General features: G+C 39.3%; 3 protein-coding genes across 10 annotated transcripts in view; 2 read left to right on the forward strand and 1 right to left on the reverse strand.

The window, feature by feature from the left end:
- The window catches only part of dlg3 (discs, large homolog 3 (Drosophila)), a 107,289-nt gene extending 103,716 nt beyond the window's left edge, over positions 1–3,573 (forward strand). For all 8 annotated transcript variants that reach the window (XM_088080965.1, XM_042492724.2, XM_042492727.2 and 5 more), the window contains one exon: positions 343–3,573. In XM_088080965.1, coding sequence (XP_087937091.1) covers positions 343–449 — 107 coding nt within the window. In that variant the 3' untranslated portion in view covers positions 450–3,573. The remainder of the gene's footprint in view (positions 1–342) is intronic.
- A 142-nt stretch (positions 3,574–3,715) lies between these two features.
- Positions 3,716–20,605, reverse strand: tex11 (testis expressed 11). Its single transcript, XM_042492782.2, has 29 exons — positions 20,578–20,605; positions 18,269–18,381; positions 17,837–17,921; positions 17,625–17,704; positions 17,463–17,543; positions 17,238–17,357; positions 16,934–17,014; positions 16,754–16,839; positions 16,616–16,673; positions 15,952–16,047; positions 15,777–15,858; positions 14,378–14,456; positions 14,089–14,240; positions 13,326–13,411; positions 12,945–13,082; positions 12,719–12,821; positions 12,441–12,565; positions 10,846–10,931; positions 10,285–10,338; positions 10,163–10,203; positions 10,007–10,084; positions 9,826–9,896; positions 8,276–8,389; positions 7,972–8,044; positions 6,550–6,699; positions 6,323–6,431; positions 6,084–6,204; positions 5,285–5,452; positions 3,716–5,086 (listed from the first exon to the last, which is right to left on the reverse strand). The coding sequence occupies exons 1-29, from the start codon at positions 20,603–20,605 to the stop codon at positions 5,015–5,017; spliced, it is 2,730 nt and encodes a 909-aa protein (XP_042348716.2). The 3' UTR covers positions 3,716–5,014.
- The window catches only part of kdrl (kinase insert domain receptor like), a 78,377-nt gene continuing 63,473 nt past the window's right edge, over positions 9,436–24,339 (forward strand). The window contains exons 1-8 of the mRNA XM_042492779.2: positions 9,436–9,577; positions 10,832–11,017; positions 11,970–12,112; positions 12,209–12,283; positions 12,402–12,516; positions 12,954–13,094; positions 18,623–18,728; positions 23,306–23,420. The gene's annotated coding sequence lies outside the window, so the exon portion shown is untranslated. The remainder of the gene's footprint in view (positions 9,578–10,831; positions 11,018–11,969; positions 12,113–12,208; positions 12,284–12,401; positions 12,517–12,953; positions 13,095–18,622; positions 18,729–23,305; positions 23,421–24,339) is intronic.

The following is a 24,339-nucleotide window of genomic DNA, read 5'->3' on the forward strand; positions in this document are numbered from 1 at the left end:
TCGCCACAGAAACTGTCATAACAGGTGTATTGCTCAGGACCCAAGGAAGTACGATGTAAGATTTTTTGGATGACAGCAACACCGGAGGTCAAGCAATCATGTCCAAACAGGCGTGTTTTGGACAGGCACCGCACTAATACATTAAATGTGTGACGCAAAAACACAGAAAAATGCCAAATTCTTGCATTTGACAAGCAAATATTTGGCATTTTTGCTTCATTTTACCACTTAAATGTTCAAACTGATTACGGAAACGTTTGTAGATTAATTATCTGAAAGTCGACCTGTTGTTTCAACTCCAGTTCTGACGCAACCAGCGTTTATCTGCCTCTGTGTCTCCAGCTATTGTACAGGGTGACTCACTAGAGGAGATCTACAACAAAATCAAGCTAATCATCGAGGAGCAGTCCGGTCCGTACATCTGGATCCCCTCCTCAGAGAAGCTCTGAGCGCCCTGCCGTCCCCTCTGCATCGGCGCAGAGCTCCCCTCCTGCCTCCCAGAGACCCCACCCAAGCCCAAATAGCCCCCCCCTCCCCTCCTCACCTCCTTTTTGCAGATATGTTTCATATCAAGTTTTAGTGTCATCATTATGTTACTCTCTAAATGAAAAAGAAGTCTTATCACCATTACTGTGACTGTGCACACCCCTGCATGAGTTTCTCAACAAATCCATTCAAGACTGGAAATGCCATTCCAAAGGAACCTGTCAATGAAAACAAAAGGGAAAAGGAAAAAATCCTTTTGTGAACTGGGACTGACTGAAGATCAGAATGTTTTACAGAAATACGGAGACAGACAGACAGACAGAGAGAGAGAGAGAAAGAGGAGTCGGGATTCAAAAAGAAGTCGCAGGGAAACAGAGACAAATCATACCAAGTTGGAACACTTTGTAAATGTTCATCAAATCACGTTTAAAAAGACACGCAAGATGAGAAGCGAAGACCAATTAAGGATTTTCTTTTTCTTTTTCTAAAGACTGGATAAAATGGAGCCCTGCTGATGGTACTGTTCAAGGAGTCATCTCTCTTGTTTATAATGACTGAGGAAATTAGTGGAGCCTACAAACTGGTGATCTATTTATCACAAACCAGCTTGCTGTTTGGTCGTCTGCCAGTTGTCTGTGCTGCAGCTGATAAAGACATCTCGGGAGGCAGATCAAGAGGAAGACGTGCGTTGTGAATCTCTACATTTATATTATGAAATCACAAGATAAATGATAAAATCCCACTGAGATTTTACTACATATTAAAAACTACACATTTTACACTTCACTAGAATTGTCAATTTGGAGGGCTGTTAGATTTCATTTTTGTTTTTCTTTTTTGTTTTCTTTCTTTGTGGGATTTTTTGCTTGTGGTTTTTAGCTGCTCTGTGTAAAGGACGGGGGTAGAGAAGTGTAACTGGGCTCTCTGCAAAACACCAAACTGCCTTACATCAAATACAAATTCTGTTTTGTGACTACCTGTTGTATGTGAGGGAGGCTGCACACAATTTAACAAAGGAAAAGAGAGGAAAAACTTCTTTTTCGGACTTTTTTTGTGTCCTCCGACTGCCAGGAGGCCTGACTCGAGTGCAATAGATAAAACTAAAGTCTCACCTCTGTGGGCGCCTTTTCTCCCCCGCTGTACTTCAACCTTCCTTCCTGCATAATTTAAAGAATTTGGCCATTGGATTACAATTTGGACAGCCAAAGCCTCCTAACTCATGTTGAGCAGCAGACCACCCGATTACACTCTCTGCCTTCCAAGAGGATTCTCTTCTGATTGAATGGTCACATGGTACTGTCCTATCTGCCGCCACGACGGCGACCTTAAAACGGGTAGAACAAGACAATAATTGTATTGGATGTCCTAACAATTAAAGAGTCAATATAACCTGTTTTGGATTGTCCCCCCTGTCCCCCTACCAAAAATAACACTAAAGTTGGGTTTGATTAAAACCTACATGCTTTGTGTATCTATAAATTCTTAATCTGTTGTTGGCAGGTGCTGAAACACTGTGTTGAGCTCTCAGTGTGTCTGGGGTGAGCTGGACCAGCTCAGGAATCTTTAACGTACAGATACCATTTCCCCTGCGACCGAAAGGCCACGTTTGGGCGATGGCACCGAGAGTTCATAGCCGTCAAATGTGAACGAACAAGTACGAATAGTACTCGTTAAAGGCGTTTTCAACCTAACAGTGTAATCAGGCCGTGTTGTGTGTCTTCTGTGTTTTTCTTGGAGCTCGTTCGAGGCCGTCGGTATCACCGGGATAGAAACGACCTGCTCCGTTACTCCCATGCAGATCTCGGCACTGTATGCATGCATGTGAGAAGAAGGAATACTGTCCGCGGCGCCTGATCCTGTGAAACCTCAACTTTTTGAGCGCAAAGGATTTTTTTTTTTTTTTTTTCCGACAAGAGAGCCAGACCCAACAGGAAGCGGTTACCGAGACCTCTGGGTCCCCCCCCTCCCTCCTCCCTCCCCTTCCCTCCCCACCACCACCACCTTCTTTGCTCTCTCCCACCCACAGAGCACCTGTACCTGCAGGCATTTTCTGAACAGGTGTGCCCACCTGCCAGGCACCACTGCTAAACCAGCTGTCATTACCTGTGTCAAAACCAGAGTTCAGGGAATAACCGAAGGGAACAGAGCCATTTATAAACTGCTTGCAGACTGTTTCAAAGGGTGTGGTAGCTGTACAATGTAAATAAGCCCCCAGCAGATCCCCCTCACCTGTGCTTCATGCATGTGTGAATCAAACTGGGACAAACATGTTTTATAGACCACAAATGTCAGGTAAGTAAAGTTTGAGCTACTCTTGAGATATAATTTCCATACAAATGTGCTGTATTGTTGGTTATTTCTCTTCAAATGCCTATTGGAAAACTTTAACTAGTCAGTCGGGGAATTCGATTCCCTCAAGTAGGGCCTGTCTACATGTGATTTCTTGTGGAACGTGTCTGGGTGTATAGATTTAAAAAAAATATATATATTGTAAAATAACTAAAGAGACGCAGGCAGAAACCTACACAATATCACAGAAAACCAGGAGCGTTGATCAATACATCATTAGAAGTTTAGAGTTGGTCCTCTCTGGTGTTTAGTTGAAATACAGCTGACTGTTAACAATGTGTGTGGTATTCATACCTCAGTCAGCCATGTCAAAGCCCAAAGAACTTGATTTCATTTTACTCTTTCCATTGAGGTTGTGGTAATATATCGAGATGGATCCTGAATGCCTCTGTGTGTGTATAATTGATGAGGGTCTTTGTTCTGATGAGAGAAATGATGACATATATGCTTTTATTTTTTGGGGTGGGGGGGTCAGGGTTCTTGTTTGTACTTTTGGGTGATGATGTTTATGTTATAGCACATCTGTGCAGTAAGTGCTTGCAAACATGAACCCTTTGATTGTACAGTAGTTTCCTTCCTGTCACTGCAGGTGGTACAGCCTATCGGGACACTTGGCCTCATGGTCTTCCCTGTCCTAGTCATGAGGGAACACAGTCCTGCAACTTTTGTTTTGGGTTTTATTTTGGGACTTGACAAGAGTTTATTTGTTTGGAAATAAAATATGTGACTCAGTTATGATTTCGATTGGCTTGTTTTTGCACTTTAATCTTTGAAACCTGCATTGACTTCAGTTTTCTTCTGCTGTCTGAGATGCCGTTCACAAACGTTAACCCTTAAAACCTAAACAAACTGGTTTGATTTGTGTCGGAAAACAAGAAAAAAGACGATGAGCAACTTGGCAAAAAATGTCCTGTAAATTGCTAAAAAATTGTTTTGCTTATTTTCATGCAATTTTATTGTTTCTTTTTTTCTTTAACTAATTTCCTGCTAACTTTTGGGCCACGTCTTGTTAAGTTGCTTATTGCTCTCTAACCTTTTTTTTTTTTTTAAAGAAGTCAAATCAATTTGTTCAGGTTTTAAAGTGTTCAACAACTCAGTGGCTTTGAAGAATATCTAATTAATACAATTTGACTTATTTTTGTTTTTTATTGATTGTTGGCATGTAACCTTTATTGACAGGAGACATGAGGGAGGTGACAAGCATCGAAACAACCCAGACAGCAATCGAACCAGGAACCAATGCGGTATGTCATGAACACTCTTCTCTCAGGACGCACAATAATACAGACGGAAAGCATCACTTTAATAAACTGGGAAATGTTTGATGAACATTTTACCACAACAGCAATAATGTTTAGTTACAGTAATAACATTTAGAAACAGTAATAACATTAAGTAACAGTAATAACATTTAGTTGTAACAAACTGCTGAAAACAGAGTTATCTGAACCCCTAGAACAGTCATTGTCATTGTTTATCAAGTCCCAAGTCTCTAGTCTTTGCACTCAAGTCTCAGGTCTAAACAGGTGAATCCTTAATCAAGTCCCAAGTCAAGGTAGGAAATTTCTAAACTGTTATTTTAGAGTCCTAAACAAGTCGTGATGTGCTCTTTGCCAAATGTACTTTAATTGAAATAACGGTTACATATCAAATTTACAAACCTGGTGAGTGCTTTTTAACGTCTGCATTTATTTTAGTCTGATGAAAAGTTTTGTGGCTGTGCTAAGCTATGTTAGCTAAGTATTAGCTCGACAACATAGTTAATTGTAGTTTTTTGTCCAACTTCAAACTTGGTTGTAAGTTGTTGCGCCTCCATTTGTAATTTTTGACCAGATGGTTTTGAATACTGCAGTTTATTTTGTAAATCACTGCATAGCTTCTGTATGTGAATGAATTGTCCTAAGAATCATCTTTCAAACCGGCGCTCCGTAATGCAACGTTAGTCCTTCGTGGTTGTCTCCTGAAACTTGACCGGATGCTGTCGGAAAGGTTCAAAGTGCAACTTGCTGTGGATGTTGGTGAAGGTATCGAGTATTTTCAGGTCCGAGCGAAGTCACAAGTCATTGGTGTAAAAGTCAAAGTGGAGTTGCAAGTCTATAAATGTAATCTTAAATCATCAAATCTGTGACTCAAGGTCACGCCTCTCGTTAACGGGCCGTCCACAGCTGACCAGTTTCGGTTATTCCTCCATGATGACGTTCTTCTTGGCTTTGTCCAACCTGTCTAGGATTTCGCTGTAGAGACCCGACATCTGTGAGCACACGAGAAACCACGAAGGTCACGGCTCTCAAAGGTCCACACTGATGGTTGTATAATTAATTCAGCATGAGATCCGCGTGTTTCTGGGACCTTTTGTCACATTTGCCTAACTAGCAGATTCATTCTCTGTCATGCTTCACTGCTACAACCACCTCAGTCTGCTTCTCCCCCTCCTCCACCAGTCCTCTACCTGTGTCTCGTAGCTCTGCTGCAGAGATCCGAGGTGGCGGACGAAGCTCATGGCGAGGCCGCACCACTTCTCAGCCTCGGGGTACTGAGCCAGGCCGTACAGCAGAATCCCCGTGTTCCAGGCCCGAGTCAGCAGCCACAGGGTCTCCGTCTCTGGGAAGTCGTCCGGCTGCGGAGGAGAGCAGGAAGATGTTCAAAAAAGGCCCTTTAACGGAGGCCACCTGGGTGACTCACTTGAGCCAAGTGCGTGGAAGGAAATCTGTTTTATTTAGTGAGTAACTTTCATCCAATCCTGTTCTCCAGTGTGTTAACCTTTACTGATGCTTTGGAGCCTCAAACAGACCGTAAACAAACTCCGAGGTCTATCATTTCTAAAGTTTCATTCGTCTTTCGCAGCACTTTAATCTCGGGCTTTCACTTTGATCCAAAGATTTCCACGGCTTTGGAGTAATAACTCAATGTGAGAGGGGAAATATGCGCTGCCTCTAAAGCAGTGTAATGTCTCAATAATTTGATGCCTCTTTCAGAGCTGCGGCTCACCGGCAGTATGATGGCTCGTACAGCACATTAACATTCAAATTGGCAGGAAGGGGGTGGTGAATGGAAGCATCTGCTAATTGAAGTGCGGCTGAAAGCCCATTGATAAAAAAAAAAAAAAAAAAAAAAAAAAAAGGCCTCTAGAACAGCAGGCGACATGGAGTGGAAGAGAGGGGGTTAATTATATAGCAGGCAGCCGCTCTGTTGGAGGGAACAGGAGGTGGGTGCCAAGGGATGGCGGCATGTGATTGGTGCTGACTCACTGCGGCTGCGATGATGGAAAGGGCCTCCTCGTAGTAGCCCCACACCTCCTCCAGCACACGGGCCTCCACCTCTGACACGCCGCTCGGGAGGGACAGCTCGATCAGGCTGTGGACGCACTTGCTGAGACGGGGACACAAAAACAGGCAAACAATCAGAAACCCTTTCATCCCCAGCGAGCAGGGAGGGGTCGTTAATGAAATGTCGAGGGTGTTTTCATGCGGGGTGGTGACAGCCGTGCCTGCAGCGGGCCAGCTCGGCCTGTGGTTGTTTCTTGTGCAGAGAGAGAGCGACCCTCAGGGCCTTCTTACACAGCAGAGGGAAGTGGGCTGGAGGCTCCATGGCTAAGGCTACAAATCCCCCCCCAAAAAAAAAGATACCACTGAAGTGAAAATACTAGAACGTGTCTGTTTCTTAAAGCATGTCAGCAGAGATGAGATGATCAGTTTTTGTTGTTTTTTTTTTAACCTGCAATGGTATCCAGCACTTTGGTTTCAACATTTTCGAGCTCCAGCACAGACTCCAGAACCGTCTCGACCTTTGGGTCGTTCAGCTTCGCTCGAGCTTCAAATTCATACAGCAGCAGCAGCGTGTCTGTCGGGTCCACCGGGAAGCTTCCTGCAAGTACATGCTGAGAATTAAAGACCAGGAAAAGCGTCATCAGTCTTTTCTTCCTTAACACATTATACATGTTAGAAAAAACAACATTTAACTGTTTTTCACTACCTCTGTACGCGCCTGAAAGCCTGCTCCATGATGCACTGCAGACATGCAAAAAAATCTAATATCGTGCATGTCTGCAGTGCATCACGGAGCAGGTTTAACAGCTCATTTGGCAGATACCGTCATCGATTTAACCACTTTTTTCTTCTGTTGTGGAATTAACATCAGATTATGCATACTCTTATTGTGATGGCCAGATGAAGACATGGAATATTATGCTTTTCAATGTATGTAATATTTAATAACTGTGCAAAATTAGAAAAAGCGTGTTGGCCGATTCCAGTAGTTCATTTTAAAGCCAATATCAGCCGATGCTGATATTATCAGCATCTCTGATCCTTCCCCACTATATAAAAACTACATGTGTGGGCGGTGAATTTGCTTTACCTTGACCTTAAGGCCCAAACACGTTAAACCGACGTCAGAGAACTAGTGGCGACAAAGCCCGACTGTCTCATCGCCTCACATCGTCTGTGTCTCAGCCAAAAAGTTGAACTTGAGCACAGCGCAAAGTCTAAAAGCAATGAAAAGCAGGTACATTCTGCACCTGCGTGAGAAAAAATAATTCTCCGTAGCAGCAGGCAGCGGTAGTCTGTATTCATCGTTCAAAAAGGGAAATGATACGTGTCACTCAGTTCGATTCCTGCTCGCTATCAAAGGCGGTAAATGGAAGCACTATATTATAGCACTAATGTTACATTTTTATGTGAGTGCACCGATTACTAAATTTAAACCAAAATAGATTTAATACTGTATATTATGATTTACAAGGAGAAAGCAAGCAATTGGATGTCAAATCAGAAATGCAATTCCCATAAAGGGAGGGTTAGAGTTATGGTTTAACTGTGAGAACTGGTAGTCAAATGAGGCTTCTTGGTTGAATTGTCAATAGCTGAACGTATGTACGCATAAATGTATAGAGATCTCCTCTTATATTCATTTATATTTTTTATTATTAGACATTTTTCATTATGAATGTCATAGCATGTGAAAATTTCGGTTTCAGTAAAAAAAACAAACAAAAAAAAAAAACAATTGTCAACAGTTGACCATTTCAGTCATTCCTAGTGAGAATAAATCTATTTCGCTTCATTTTGATGAATGAAAGGTGTGTGTAAATAAGGAAACATGGCTGTTATTCTTTGGATAGTGAATCCACTAATGTACCTGATGCTTTCAGTGTTTTCCAGACCTCCCAGCAGATCTGAATGAGCTCCAGAGCCTGAGCGAGCTCCTCGCTCTGTGAACCAAACAGAAGCACAAAACAAGCTTTCTGGATTTCAGCGCTGCCATCTAGTGTTCACTTCCTCTTCAAAGGCAGAGAGAGAGAGAGATTAAAATGAAACGCCTACGCCGGCACCAGTAATGTGGTTAGTCACCTCTCTTCTCCACTGCTCTTGGTAAATTTCCATCCCTGTGGATGGAGAGCGTGCTAAATGTAGGGGATGTGCAGAGGGAGTGGGTGGCACACCTGGACAGAGTGAGGAGACTTCCTGCAGAGCTCCAGAGAGGCAGCAGCAGCCATCAGCAGACACGTCTTCTGTCCCATGAGCTGAGTGCGATCAGGAGGACACAGCTGGGACAGCTACGGGTTCATGCAGATGTTATCTTTATATTCAGTGAAGGTAAGTCGGCTCGTAAAGGTAACGACAAAAATCAGATGAAGGAGTTAAAGGGATACTGCACCTGCAAAATGACCGTTTGTATCCCAATTACATACCACACGTTATGCTAAACTCGTTTAGTTTTTCTCCCATGCCTCCTCAGTGAATCCAAATTAGGCAAATAATTTAAGCTTTGTTTCACCAAGTTGGTCCCATTTAGATTAAGAATCTACTTTTCAAGGGAGACCTGGCCAAAACAGTCAGCAGTGAAAATACAAAGTCGCAGACAGAGACACAAGGGGAGACAAAATACAAATCACAAGCTCTAAAATTTGCATTAAAAGAGAATTATCTGAGTCAGAGAGCTTTCTGGGAGTCAGGTGTACAACCAGGCAGCTAAAAACATCCATGTCCTACAGAATCTGCTTTCATTTAAATTAAAAACATTTAACAGGACCAGCTCCTGAAGTTTCAAGTCATTCTTTAACAAATTCCAGGCTGTAGGTCGATGCAGAAAACCCAAAAGCCTTTTTCCCAATTTCTGTTCATGAACTGAATTAAAATGGGACCATTTTTGACAACAGCAAATCTGTATCAAAACATCTGTTTACAAACTCTCACACAACTCATGTAGTATAATCCAAGTCTTGTGGGTGCATCATTTCCAATGACCTCTCTTTCAGCTCGGCTAAGTTTGTGCTAAATGTGTGCTGTTGTGTATATTCTGCAAGTCTTGGAGGTGCTTTTTGTGGTTGGCTTTGGATGGTGGTCCATGCGGCTGCAGGTCACATCCCATTGTTGTGGGCAGAGTCCGCAGACCAAACCAATAACTGTGTTTCCCTCCTTTTACTGGCGTCTCCACCCGCTCCACCTGTGCCTCGTCTTCTGTGATTACTTCCCTGTGTCCTCTGTCAGTTTGTCTGTGTTTGCTGCTGTGATTCTCAGTGTGTTCCTCGTCTTTTCATGGTTTGTTTTCAATTTGGTTTTGATTCATATTTCTCTCGTACTTTGAGTTTTGGTACCTGCTTGTGTTTGGAGGTTTTACAGCTAAATTAAAGCTTGCTTTTTTGTTTAATACAACCTTCCTGCCATTCTGCATTTGGGGTCCACATCCTGAACTATACATGACAATGCTAAGCTTTATACTTTATACTACACCCATGATCATGGTACGCTACTGAAGTGTTTTAATTGAAAATGTTTTAGCAATGAAACGAGCCGAGTAACTGAAATACAAATGGTCATTTTGCAATTTTTTTAACTGAAAAAGATGGGCTCATTGTGGGTCTCTGTGATTCTTTATCTTGAACTGATGTCTTTATCTTTCTAAAGCAATGTTAAATCCCTGTTATGGATCCACACTCACGTACAGTAGATATCGATTAATCCACCTGACAAAGCTAATAAGAGCTCTTGCCTGGTAAGAGAGCACAAAGAAATCCCTCATCCTGTCGGGGCTGCTCTCGCACTGCAGAGCCGAGTTCCACGCTGCAACAAGGACACACACACACACAAGCGCAAATGAAGGTGCTGCAAGCTTTTAAGCGATAGCATACCACATCAGATTGAACTGACGAGCAGATAAAGAGTGTTAGTACCAATCTTCCTGAACCAGTTAGCTTCCTCTGTGCGTTGCTCCACAGTCACGTGAGTCTGGTGTGAAAGTTTCTGCAGAGCTGCAAACAAAAACATTTGTGGATTATGACGCATTTCTTCCATAAATGCAACTCAACCCCTGTTGCATATGTACTCACCTATTTTTAGATATGACTGCAGGACATCCAGATTGACATTCCTGCATGGTGAGGTGTTTTGATTTGAGTAACAGCAGCATCAATATTACAATACAATCACACTTCCTTTCCCTTCCCCTCACCTCATCTCATCGCTCGATTTTTCCATTGTGGAGAGCACGAGTCGAACCAAACACCTGCAAAAAGATGAATGGAGAAACTGGTGTTGACCTCCTTTCTTTCACCTACTAACTGTATTATACAGAGACACACTTTCAGTGGAGAAGCAGGGGAATATAGGTCAGTGGATCATAGAGGTGTATGGAAAACTAACACTCGCTACAATCTCTCAGCACATAAGCCATCTCTGCTAAATGTTGTCACTGTATGTGTGAAACTTTATCATGCTTTGTTTACACAGGCTCAATACATAAACACCGCACGCCTCAACATAAGCGAAATATAGAAGTTTGGCAACTGAAATTCAGTATTGTTTGCAAACTTAGTCCCAAAAATGTTTTTGGTTCAAGACAGCAGAATGTAAAACAAAAGTTATGACATAATGTCGGCAAAAAAGGAGAAAAAAAACATGACACTGACGGCTTAAACGCCAGAGATATTTAATGAGAAAAGATGCGATTTTTTATGTCAGCTAATAACCATTTTATTCTCTTCATTTGTGTCTTGCAGTTCTTCTGACAGACCTGAGAGCAGTCAAAACCTGAGCTTCATCTTTGGAGTTTTCACACAAGCTCTCCAGCGCCTTCATGGCGGTGTCCTGCTGTTCGTTCTGTCACAGGGGAACAAACATCCTCCTCATTAATACAACCACCCACCAGTCGTATTCATCACAATCATACAGTGCTCTAAAAATAGGTTTGGCACACATTTTCTTTTTTTTAAATTTCCTTTTAGACTTTACTGTCACAGTTTGCTAATGGCTGGTTTGCTGATAGTAGCTCAGGGAAGGGAATATCCATAAAGCTGTTTTTTTTAAAGCTGGGGTGGGGGTGGGGTGGGGTGGTGGTGGGGGTGATATCAACTTATAGATATTAAAATTAAGTGAATCTATTTGTACAACAACACGAACTGTGTCATGTAACTATCAAAGCTGAACATTTCTCATCTTGTTATTCTGCTTATGTGTGACAGGCCTGAGGAAGTGTTAGACAGAAATGTTCTAACCATAGAATATATATATATATATATATATATATATATATATATATATATATATATATATATATATATATATATAAATAAAAGGTGGAAGTAGCCACCAGGTCTGAAAAGTGAAGCCAATGTGGAAGTGCCTTTAACCTCCACTATTTCTAATGGCCAGAAGGGGCGACTCCACTGGCTGCAAAATAAAAACCCATTATACAGAAGTCAATGAGAAAATGACCCTACTTCTCACTTCATCTATTACCTCAGTACAAATTTTCCTGATGAGATGCCAATTTCAAGTCTTTTTAATATGTTGTGATTTTCATTTTGTAAATTACACCCCAATTTAGAGTAACAACGTCAAAAAAGCAGGGTATGCTCCAGGGTATGGCTAACTTTTAACTGACAAGTCGCTACCACAGCGGCAAGTAGTAGTGACGTCACAAATAATATCACAATATCTCAGGGTTTTTTTTGCCAGAATTGTATCTTGATTCTATGACAAAATACTGAAAATATATATATTTTTAACTTCAGGAACATAAATTTGCGACAAAATAAACAAAATATTAAAAACTTATTACATAGGGTTACTACATAGGCCTTCTTTTTCTCGCTCTTTGAAAAATCCAAAAATACTGAGTTGTTTTTATCCATCTAGACCTGTTTCTCGCTGCGTCACTCAGCACTGATCATCAGACCCCCCTCCACCCTCTTGCCAAATATGATCACTTCTGGCTGCAGAAAAACAAGATGCCAAAATGCAAATTTGAGGCTTCTAAACAACGGTCAACAAAGCAAAAGGTAATGTCAGCGTCTTTAATACAGTCTATGATTTGCAGTACTTTTCCTAAAAGGTGTTACATATCCAAACATCTGCTATTGTACTATCCTCCCCAGATCAGCGCAGTAACAAGGACATGATCCCTCGACGGCCCACGAACTCCAAGCTGCCCTGTTTCAGACTAAACTCTGGTTTTTAAAGTTCTTGACATCATAACAGCATCATAAGACTGTAAAATCTGATAATAATTCCTCCAGACCAAACAAATTCCTTTCCCATGAAATCCGCTTTTTTTTTGTTTTTGACTAGCGTACAGAGCCGAGTGATGAGTCCTGTGATGAGTCCTACCTCCAAAGCAATCTGTGCAGCCAGACTGAGGAGATTGGAAGCAGCGTTCTCAGATACCAGCAGTCCGTCCTCACTGGTAACAGGACTCTTGGACAGAAGTCCCATTGCATTCACTGCCTCTGCAGCTGGTACAAACAGACAGCCTTATCACAATAGAAAAGATGCTGAGAATGAGGCTGAAATGAAATTGCAACACTAACATGACTGTTTTTTAATCTAAATGTAGCACGTACATACACACACACACACACACACACACACAGATGTTTTGTAGATACCTTTCTCCACATTCTTCTCCTGCACTGCAATCTTGTAAACACTGAACTGGGTGAAAATGTTGTCAGGATCACATCTCTCTGCTTCTTTTATTGCTTCTTTGGCCTGATAAACACAAAAGTTCATATACATGCAACCACACATCACATATAAAGTGCAGAACAATGCGTTCTGACACCCACTGCTACCACTGAACAAATGCATTTCCCTGACTCGCTGCTGTCTTACCTTTTCCAGTTGCTTAAGCTGCAAGAAACAAGAAGCTCTGTTCCTCTGCAGTTTGGCTGAATTTGGCTCCATTTGACCTGCCTTGAAGAAACTCAGGGAGTAGTTATACCACTGAAGAGCCTCAGAATAGTTCCTGGCCTGGGAAGAAAGGTAAAACATCAAGTTATTCTTTATTTATCCCTGTGTGGAAATTAAACCTCTGCATTGAACCCTTCCTAACTCTTTAGGAGCAGTGGGCAGCGCGTGGGCCGACAGCAGCCCACCAGCTCTCTGAGGCAACAGTGCGGATCACTGAGCCACCGTGCTGATAACTATACATGTGTATATACGCTATAAAAATATCTTGTGAATTAAAGAAAAACTAGGTTATGTTTAGCATACCTCAAAGTGTTTGGACGCTTTATCCCACAGCATGACATGTAGGCTTGTGAGGGCCTGTGGAGTCAGCTGTTTTCCTGTGTAGTGGCCTGCGTGGGTGTAGAAAATGGTAATACTAATTTGGAGGAACATCTACAGCCTGTTAACTGCATTAACCCTTTAACACCTGGATCGACATCAGTTTTCCTGAGACACCTTTCATACCTCTGAAACCTGAGACAATTGGATTGATTTCTTTGAAAAACAAAAACAAAAACAAAAAACATAATGAGCAACTTGACAAGAAATGTCCCACAAATGGTAGAAAAATAAATAAATAAAAGGTGACAAGAAAATGATCTGAAAATTTGCTTGATGGGATTATTAGATATCACCAAAAGACTGGGGAAAAATATCCAGAAAGCTATATTTATAATTATCTTAAATATCTATTCAAAATTATTTTACAGACTTTATAAAGTATTTTCTTGAGGTCTTCTTTTAACTTTTTTTTGTTTTTTTGTATTTCTTGTCTTTTTTTTCTTTTTACTTATTTTTAAATAATTTTCTTGTAACTTTTCACCAATTTCTTGCTATTTTTTGGGCCATTTTTCATTAAGCTGCTCATTGCCTTCTTCCCATGTCTTTGAGGGAAATTGAATCAATTTGCTCAGGTTTTAAAGGGTTAATATGAAATTAACCATGCAATTTTATTGTCAAACATGTATGATTATACATCTTTCAAATTCAGACTTTTATTTTTTAAAAAAAGGCAAAACCAGAGTACCAGTGATGATATCCTCTATCTTCTGTTTGCACAACAGCTCCTTGCCTCTCTGCAGCAGCAGCTCAATGTGCAAGACAAGAGCAGCTCCCACGTCAGGCGACGACTCAAAGTGCTGACACACACGTTTCAAATACTCAAATGCCAGCACTTCTCTAGAAGAATAAAAGCAGATATCACTCAGACTTAAAAAGCATGCCTCTGGGCATTCCTTAAAAGAAAACCTGTACATGTGCACATGTTCATGTTCGGCTTTGAGTGTTTCTACAAGGAGCCAAGTGCGAGTTTCTACCTGTCGTCAGACATCAGTAGCTTCACCGTGCTCAGACACACTTCAAGAGAAACTTTCGATTCCAGCATCTCATCAAGTCCTGAAAACATATAAAACATATTTTTATATCTGCTTTTTAATGTACAAGTCTCACAGAGACATGCAGAAACACTAAGGTGCCGTATCCACTAATGCGTTTTTCTTTCTTGTTTTACTAAAAAAAAAGAAGAAAAAAAAAAAAAGAAATTGAGCTGAAAGCGCCAGAAGCACGTAGAAGCGATTTTGACATTTTTTCAGCTGTGACGCTTTCATTGAGTCTGGTGGTATTATAGGGAATATCTACAGTAGAAAATGTTGAAGCAAGGTAGAGTACTTCCTCTGGATAAAGGGAAGGCTCAATCAATCAATCAGACTTTATTTGTATCGTACTTTTCATACGAGCAAAAGTGTAACATAAAGTGCTGTATACAGTAAAATCAGAGATGCTACCATAAGTGAGGAAACACCAGAAGCAGGATAAAACCTATAGATAAAAGATAAATATAAATAAATATATAATGTCATCAATAACTAAAATGAATAAATAAAATAAATAGTAGATAACAGGCAAAAAAAAGGATAACGGAAAAAATAATAGATAAAACTGTTAAAAATAATATACCATCTAGTAAAACAGACTAAAATGTATAAATAAACAGTCAATAAATAAATAAATAAGTAAAATTCAGTTAAAAGCCAAACTAAAAAGCAGGCTGAAGAATAAAGGTAGAGGGGACAGACCTGCAGGTGTGTGTGGGTTCATGAGAGGAAACATATATTAAAATAAAAATTCTTCATTTTTGTTTTACAGCACTTGTACATGTAAGATGTGACTGTTTGTCTTTGAGGTATTTTTCACTCCTCCACTGTGACTGAACAGCTGAGTAAAAAGTGACAGCGATGTGTGCGGTGTTTTCCCCAAAGTTGATCATTGGGCAGGACTCAAAGCAGGACAGACGCTCTGCCCCTCATCATGGTGTTTGTAGCATCGCATAAATACGCAGCACTCCCATTGCAAAGAATTTTAAAAAAAAAAAGAAGCTGGCCTCTGGAAATAAACACTGTGCTGAACAAGGCCCCTTACGAGCGTCCCTGTACAAACACAATCTCCGCAGCTCCACTGGAACACCTGACCTGACTGTGTAAGATTCGGGAGTACAGCAGACACTTGGAATATTTATAGAGCAATTCAACTCATCAGTAGCCATTTTTGACTTTTTAAAAATCCACTTTTCTTTCCAATAGCCTCCGAGAATCAAACTAGCGGCGCTTCCTTCCTGAATGTACATCTCTCTAACCTCTCATCCTCTGACGCCCCACTGCTGCCTTGTTAATGAAGTTCTGTATAAATAATTCAGTGAGATTATTAGTATTAACTAACCTGCTCTGACATGATTGTCTGAGGCTCCACATGTCAGGAGTATTCTGATCTTTAGGTACAGCCCAGAAGTGCTCACACACTCCTGCAGAATCACACAGTGCAGAGTTACAGAGCGTCATTGTTTTTGTAAGTGCATGCTTAAAAATTAGTATGTAAATCAAAATTCATTTCCCACCTTATTGGCCAAGCTGACGGCATTAAGGGCCTTCTCCTGAAACCTCTGGCAGTCCCACTCTAAATAAACAGTCGCAAGGAGCCTCAAAACCTTGGCCTATTGAAGATGAAGGAAATAAAAGAAAGTTAAAAAGAAAACCAAAAAAAACCCAGATTTTATTTTTATTTATGTTATTGCAATAAAATTCCTTTTTAAATAATATAAAAACATTTGTTGGAACAACTTTATTTTTTAAGTAATTAACTTAAACATGTTATCATAAATATGGTAATTAAGTACATAACATTTCAGAATTTATTTTTAGATAATGTGGAAACTTTAGTTGGAACAAATTAACTTGTGTGCATTATCAACTTAAAAACTTTTGTACAGAATTGTGGTAATTAAGGATTTAATTTCCATTTTTATAAACACATTTTTTTTAGTTGATTTCCTATCAAATCAATTTTTTAACATTATTTAAAATAAAATTTAAAGTGTTACGTACTGTTACCATAATAATAAATAACATATATAGAATAAGAATAAGAAACAATCTATAAAGAATGTCAAGTGTTATATACTCAATTACTATAACTATTTTTTCCACCATTATTTCAAAGGCATTTTATAGTGTTAATTTGAACCAGTTGCTTGTACTAAGTTGTGTATTGTACTGTCTCACCCGGATTTCAGATTCAGGGGCGTATTTCACATTCATTTTTCCAATGTCATAGCTCTGGCTGAAAAAGAAGAACAACAACTTTTCTCCCACTGCATTGTTTCTAAGCATTTTTCTGCAGAAATGAAACATTTTATTTACCTCAGCCAAAATGCACTTTCCTCCAACTTTCTTAAATTGTAAGTGTCTACTCCAAAGTTGTAGCACATAAGGGAGAGGTACGCAGTCTGCAGTGAAAAATATACAGTCAACATCCCCAACAACTTTAGTAGCAATATGTACTGTAAATGTGAAACTATATGTTGTTATAGTGATAGTTACATCTTTAGGTAGTCGCAGCAGCATGTCTTTACAGCGCTGCATGTAGACCACGGCCTCATGGTTATTCCCTTGACTTATGGCCTGCAAATAAGAGGCTTTAACTTCCTTTTAAATGTCAAACAATATAACATTCCCTATTAGCACAGAATGAGATTTCCCCTTCTCATTGTGTCGCCGATCACATTTTAACTGTCTCACACTTCACACTGCAAGTCTGTCAGAATAGCACTTCCTCAGCTGCCAAATATCACAAGAACAAACATTCACATTGAAGGTGTTGAACATCACATGCGCCACAGCTCACCGATTCTGCCTGGCATGAGAGAATTCGAAGCAGATCCTTCTCTACATCGCCCTTTGATGATGTGATGTCAGCTGCTCCGTCACCTCTGGACGTCAGTTGGCCGTAGAGAGCTTCCAGGCTCTAGGGATTTTGAATGTTGAATAATTTGTAAAGTCACCATGTTTCTGTTTGCTCTAAACTTTAATAGACTAAAGCTTTCTCAGCTCAAGTGTTTGTTTTCTTCACCTTGAGGGCAAGCTTTAAGAAGTTATCTGCCATCTGGGGATTTTTGCATTCGAGCCAGGTTCTCCCTGTTTTGCTGGCCATCTGTAAAGATTAGACACTGACAAACAGACCTTGTAGTCCTGAAATGCTGAGCACTCAGAAGGTTTCTACGGTGTTGCTCACCAGGATCTGCTTGCGGAGGACGCCCTCTGTTGGATTCTGAGGCTCACAGCAGTAAAGCAGACTGCATGCGACGTGATGCACTGTGTGGAGCGTGACAACATTGTGACACGAACTGTGACTACGCCTGCTTTCAGTCCCCACACTGTGCAAACATCTCAGATACATCATCACTAAAATCATTGTGCAGATAAATACTGAAACTAGAAGTTTACCTTTGGCTTTTTGATTTTTATTTATGGCGGTGCCGACATTCTTGGTAACTGCCCAGTTCCACAGCTGGATGGCACACTCCTCAAGCTGTCATAAAGAAAAAGGCATGCATCTTAAAAAATCTGCCAACTTACAGCCATATAAAGGTTACATAATACTATTTTAGAAAAAATAAACATCTTCGTACCAGTTAAACAGATCTGAAGTAATACTCTGTGACTTGGTAACAGTTGTAGTAGAACCAGACTCATGGTTTTAAACCATTAATTTACTTTTCAAGTGGAGAAAACACAGCCAAGTATATAATGTTATTGGTAATGTAAGTCTTGCATTATAGGAGTGATAGAAGTATGAAATTTTAGATTGATGACTTAAATGCTTTATTTTTTTAATCACTAAAACAGGGAAACTATATTCAACCTCTCTCACACTACCTGTGGGTCTGGTATTTTGGGTAAATCCTCTGGGCCAGACACTTCTGAGAAGAGTTTCTCTATCACCTCATCATAATCTGTCGGCTGTTTCTGCAGCAGGCTGTCTGTGAGGCCTGTGTATTTTAAAAAAAGGCAAATCAAAACATGTCAATAGGACACTTTTAACTTCCCCCCCCCTTAAAATAAGTCAAAAATTTTCACAGAAAAAGTTGCTGTTGCAGTAGATACATTAACTTCTAATGTCTGTCGTGTGGCAGTTTTAAAAACCATTTTGATATTTAAATGTAACTTCTTGTCACAATTACATGTTATGCTTATCTGTTAATGGTGACCATTGATTGTTCAATTTTTTAGTGTTGGCCTGTGGGACACAACCGGCCTGCCAGTCCAATCTGGCCTACTGGATGATTTTGCACTTCTGAGGGCCAAGAGGTGCCAGGATTCAGGATCAAGTTAAACAGTGAGTAGTCTACTTAATGTAACATTTTGCTTGAGCAGTTTTCCAGCCTAACCAGAATATAGTTCTCTCTCTCTCTCTCTCTCTCTCTCTCTCTCTCTCTCTCTCTAAAAAAGGAAAACTTATTGTGGTCATATTTTAAGAGATTTCACATTGTACAACATATTGTCAATCAGCAGCTTCAGTACAAAATAATCTCTATCGCTCTTCTATCATTAAACTATATTGGTGAAACTCTACTGCTAAGGCAAGGCACTGCCAAAACATCTGATTTGTGAATGATAAGTAAGGCAAGTGGGTAACTTCACTTCCTCAGAAACTCCCGTTTTAGTCTGGTGTGGCATGATGATTACTACACAGGAATGCACATTTAATGAGAGTAAGTTGTAGACTAAATGAGGAAAAAGAAGAAATCTCAGACTGTGTGTCATCTGTTTTATATATGGGGTTTGGCATTGTTACTCATAGGTTATTTTGCAATGGTTTTACTGCCCACTTGATATCAAGTTGGGCTGTATGCCATTCAGTTTACAATCAGTCACAGATACATCAAAAGTTTCCAGATCCCATTGTATTCAAGGACATGAAATAAAGGAATGTGAATAAGTCTTCAACAGCTGAGAAGCCTTAACCAGGTAATTTTTTGTGCTATTTTTACTCAATAAATAAGTATCTGTTCTAAGACTAGCATAATGCTTTGGCCAGGACAATATATCCTCAGTACCACCGGTCCTGCATGTTTTAGATCTCTTCCTTCTCCAACACAGCTGGATTAAATGATCAGCTTGTTATCAAGCTGTTTCAGGAGTTCATAAGGAGTTGATCATTTGATTTAACTGTATTACAGCAGAGAGTGATCTAAAACATGCAGTGGTGCCCCAAGAGAAGTTTGGGAAAAGGTGGGCTTAGCTATTTGACTCCGTCCCAAGCAGGTAATGGTGCCAAAAGGCTTGTTAGCTTGTCACAGCTTTCCTACAGTTTAAAAGTAAAACTAAAGACTTTTTAAAATTTTTTAAAATGCCACTCGGGATTAATTTTAAGACCAATTTTACAATAACTATGGTTGAAAAAAGAAAAACATCAACAACATAGGATTAGAGACATTTTTGTCCAAATGTTAAGTACAACATACTTAGCCTTTTTTTTTGTTGGTCAAGTTAGACAAAAAATAAACTTTAATGAATTGAACACTTGAAAAACAAAGAACATATTATATTGCAAAAAAAGTATTTATTTGGTTTTCCTTAAAAAAAAAAGAAGCTTGTTTTTATTTTTTTAATTGAATATGGTAAATGCACATGGGTGTTGTTTTGTTGGTTCCTCTATCCTTAGCTGTGTGACATTAAATTCAGTACATTATGATTTAAAAATCTATGATACCAATTATTTTGGGATTGTACACTGCAGTGTCAGAAAAAAATGATTCATAATATATTTTTTTCCATGTCATAGCATTTTTATGATTGATTTTAGGCATTTTAATACCACTTATGGACTTATTCATTGATAAATGAATTTAGTGCATTTTAAGACTTTTTAAGGAGCCCTGGTCTGTCAAAATAATGTATCTTATACTGTATACTGTTGTATTTCAATATACAGTTCACTTTTATTAGTTTTGGTCATAGCTAAGTTGGAAAAGTAAATGACATGAATCAGAGTGAGCAAACATAAAAATGTAAACCTAGCTACTTAGCCTTAGCTAACCAAAGTGGAACAGGGTTACCAAGCTAACGGTTACTGTTCATGACTTATTGAATGTTAATATAGGTAAAACTGTCTTTAACCAATACTATTATATACTAAATATAGCAGTTAGTAGTTAGGCCAGCTTAAATGGAGAGCTACTCACATTTCACAGTCGAAACAAACAGATCCATGCTTAAAGTTTCGCCACCGAATGAGGCTAACGTTAGCTAACGTAAGGCTAACGGTAGCTACCGTTGGCAGCGTAAGGCTAATGTTAGCTACCGTTAGCTCCTCGTCACAGCGCCATCTTGTTTGCACAAATGCCCGCGAAGTTTGTCTCGTTGGAGAAGACCCTGGAGGTAACAAAATTACAGTTTGGATTTTCTAGTGTTTAGTGTTAACGTTTTTACTCTGAGACTGGTTGGTTAAAATTGTTTTAAGTAGTAAATATCTGGTTGCCTTAAGTTTCAGTTCACCTTATGTCACATTGCAGAATTTTCCGGGCTGATTTTTACCGTTAGCTTGACTTTAGTTAGCATTTAACGTTAATAATACTGACATGTAAGTAAGCTACCAACCATGATGGCACAACTCAATAGCATATTGATATTTTTGTGAATATATTTCTATTTTGTATAAATAGACCTCTTTCACATGACATTTTTTTTGGTAAACACATTTGCACTACATTGCATTTAATGGCAGCACCTGGTTTATCCTTATTTTTTTCATCTTACTTTCACTAGTATTATCAAGTGTGTTTTATCCATGTGAAGATGCATTCTATGTTTTCTATTCTGATTGTATCTTATTTTTACATGCAGGTTTTATTATGTCTTTAAGTCTTCTATGTCTTGTCATATGAAGCACTTGGTGCACAATTTCTTTGTTTTTAAAGCATGTTGGGCTGCAGTTATTTTATGAAAGGTGCTATACAAATTAAGTTTATTATTATTAGTATTAGTATTAGTAGAAGTAGTAGTAGTAGTAGTAGTATATAGCACAGTTCATACCCAAAGGCAAACCAAAGGGCTGAACAAATAGTACTTTCAGTTTCAATTTGATCTATAAAATCCAATATAACAAATCATAATTATCGTCAGAGGGCTTTGTAACATACGACATAGTACCTCTTTCCTTGGACCCTCACAGCAAACAAGGAAAAACGCCCCAAAAAAGTTTTATAAACTGTAACTTAAACCTAACAGTTCCACAATTAAGGTTAGCTGTTTTATTACTCACACCTCATTTTTTTCAGCTAGAATAAGTCAAAAGAACCAAACTATTTTCTGAAATTGGCATATCAACATAAAGATGTTTTAGCTGAGCTAATGTCCCGTTTATAATGTTGTTTCAAAGAAACAAAAGCTGATCACACAAGTGTTTATTTCTTATGCAGCATCTCTGGCACAGTGATATAGAACTTGAGTGCATTTTGCTTTATTGTAGGTATACATTTACAACATGTACTGCATGCACTCCAGTTTATTGGGAAACCAATACCCTGTTGTATTCAGCCATAACAGGCCCATTTAAAGGTAACCAGACAATTTGGTCAACACGACTAAACCTGAGACCTTTGCACTTTCAAAACAGCTAAGTAATCAGAGCAGACATGCACATTTAGGCTGCTCTGTTAAGAGAGAGCTTTGTTGTTCTATAACAGGATTCTCACCGGTGACGGCGAATGATATTTCTACACATTTCATTTAATTTGATTGAATTTGATTTGATAATTTGTATTATATGTTATACTTTTGTACTTGATCCAACAATCGGGAAATTAAATACAAAATTTGATAACTTTTATATTAAATAGTTTTATAATGTTTTACAGTGAGGCTATATCTTGAACTGTGGGCCAGCTTTTGTTAATACTGTGAGCTGTAGATCTTAACATTTACTCCATTAAATTATATTTCTTGCTTCCAAAGCTGCAGCACAAGTGGGGTCTGGAGACAGAGACATTGTTTCCACTCAAGACTGACTATAGTCATTTGATCATGCAGGGCAGGCAGTCAAACCCCCACCACCTCTCTGCTGAAGAAAGACTTTATTTCTACTGTTTCAATTATCCGAGAGGACTTTGCTTTGGGGGTAAAAGGAAGGGTGCATGCTGTGTGTGTGTAAAACCGGTTAGTCTCCCATAGTGTGTTTTGAACACCAGATTCTAAAATAAAACACTTTAAGCCCACCCCTATCAGCGAGCAACTTCCAGTAATTGTTCATCCAGAGACTTATCTGCTGCCCTCTCGGCCCAGTGGGAATGTCTCCTTCACTTGAAGACTTACATGTGAACACACGCAAAGACATGTCTTTTCAGTAGACAGACAATGCAGTCTTTTGCAAACCTCACGTCCTCACTGTGCATTTAGTGAGATACTATCTTTTTCTTCAAATCTACAGAATATCATCTTTACCAAAGTGTCACCATTCAGACTTAAACACTCATATTTTTTCAGGCTTGTCCTATTTGACAGTCTCATGAATTTTGTGCCACATAGAGTTATTGCTCAAATCTGATGAATGAAAATTAAAATGAGAAGGGTGAACTTCCTGTTGCTTCACCTTCAGACTTCAATAGAGCCTGTCCTCATCAAGTAGCCCAACACAACAGTCCATAATGTCTCCTTTTTTTGGTAATGAACCACGCAGTAGAGAGCTAATTTTTTTTGTGTACGCTCATTCAAGCCACCCAAATACGGACATTACTTTTTGATTTCCTTGAGTGATTTCATGAAAAAAAAAAGAAAAGAAAAAAAAGTTTGAATTCTTGACCCATAACTATTTGGTCTCAGAATCCCAGAGAGCAAAGGGACTCCCAACATGGTTATGTTAGATCCCTAGTTTCCCATGTTCTCATGTGCCATTTCTCTTTCTTCCCGCCACAGGGATGGAGGGTTGTTGCTCATCACATTTCACAACTTGTGCTTGGCCTTACCCACGCCACCACTCGGCATCCAGTCCCCAAAATGATGGCCGTTCAGTCCTGACGAGGACGGGAAGGTGAGGGCAGGATGTTCTTATTTACAATGCCTGCTACTGTGACCTACAGCAGTGGAGTAATTGTTGCAGTGATAAAAGAAAACAGTCTGCGGTACATCCACACACTGCAGGGTACTGCTGGACAAAAGACGATTATTTACACTGATATAAAAAGAAGTGCATCCTGTTTCTGCAGTTAAAAATAAATCCAGCAAACATTTATTCTAAACACTTGAACAGATAGATTCGATCTGTTATCACAAAGACTGTTTATTCTGTTTCCTCTTGAGACAAGATTACTGCTGTTACCTTTAACCTGAGTTACACAGTGGGTGTCTTTTATCAAAGGCAGCTTTACACACAAAGGTCACTTTAATGATTGACGTTGTAAATTGACTCAAAATGTCATTTAGAAATGAATTCTGACCCAGATCAGTAAGGTGATAATGATATTAATCATGATTGAAATAATGCTGTGATAAATCCCATTTAGGTTCATTTCAGTAGCCTTTTAGTGATGTTTTCCACTAGAAATAGATACAATTACTACGGTTTCTATTGCATATCTTTATGTTTAACCCTTTGAAACCTTAACAAATTGGCTTTATTTCTGTCAAAAACATAGGAGGAAGGCCATGGGCAACTTAATTAGAAATGGCCCAAAAAATTGTCAGAAATTAGTTAAAAATTAAATAAAAAATACAAGAAAATTATATGAAAATAAGTCAAAAAGGTTAAAAAAGAGACCTTTTGAGCATTGCTACCCAAACCCCCTGGAACTCCCTTCCCTCCAAACATTTGCAATTCAGCCTCATTTATAAATAAACTCAAAACCCACCTTTTTGAAGAAGCCTACAATACCTGTCTCCCACTGCCTCCCCAAATATGAACTGCCATATCCTTTACATTTTGCTTTATTTTATCCTATTCTTGTATTTGT

This window comes from Plectropomus leopardus, chromosome 8, assembly GCF_026936395.1.
Source record: "Plectropomus leopardus strain MGB_pleo_1.0 chromosome 8, ASM2693639v1, whole genome shotgun sequence".
In the NCBI taxonomy this organism is placed as follows: domain Eukaryota; kingdom Metazoa; phylum Chordata; class Actinopteri; order Perciformes; family Serranidae; genus Plectropomus; species Plectropomus leopardus.

What these genes read in the sequence shown, in the direction of transcription:
- tex11 (XM_042492782.2), bottom strand. Translation starts at nt 20,605, where the DNA reads ATGGATCTGTTTGTTTCGACTGTGAAAT. An exon ending in CCGTCAGCTTGGCCAATAAG is followed by an intron (nt 15,859 to 15,951) that starts GTGGGAAATGAA and finishes GTGATTCTGCAG; the next exon opens with GAGTGTGTGAGCACTTCTGG. An exon ending in GATAGAGGATATCATCACTG is followed by an intron (nt 13,412 to 14,088) that starts GTACTCTGGTTT and finishes ACACCCACGCAG; the next exon opens with GCCACTACACAGGAAAACAG.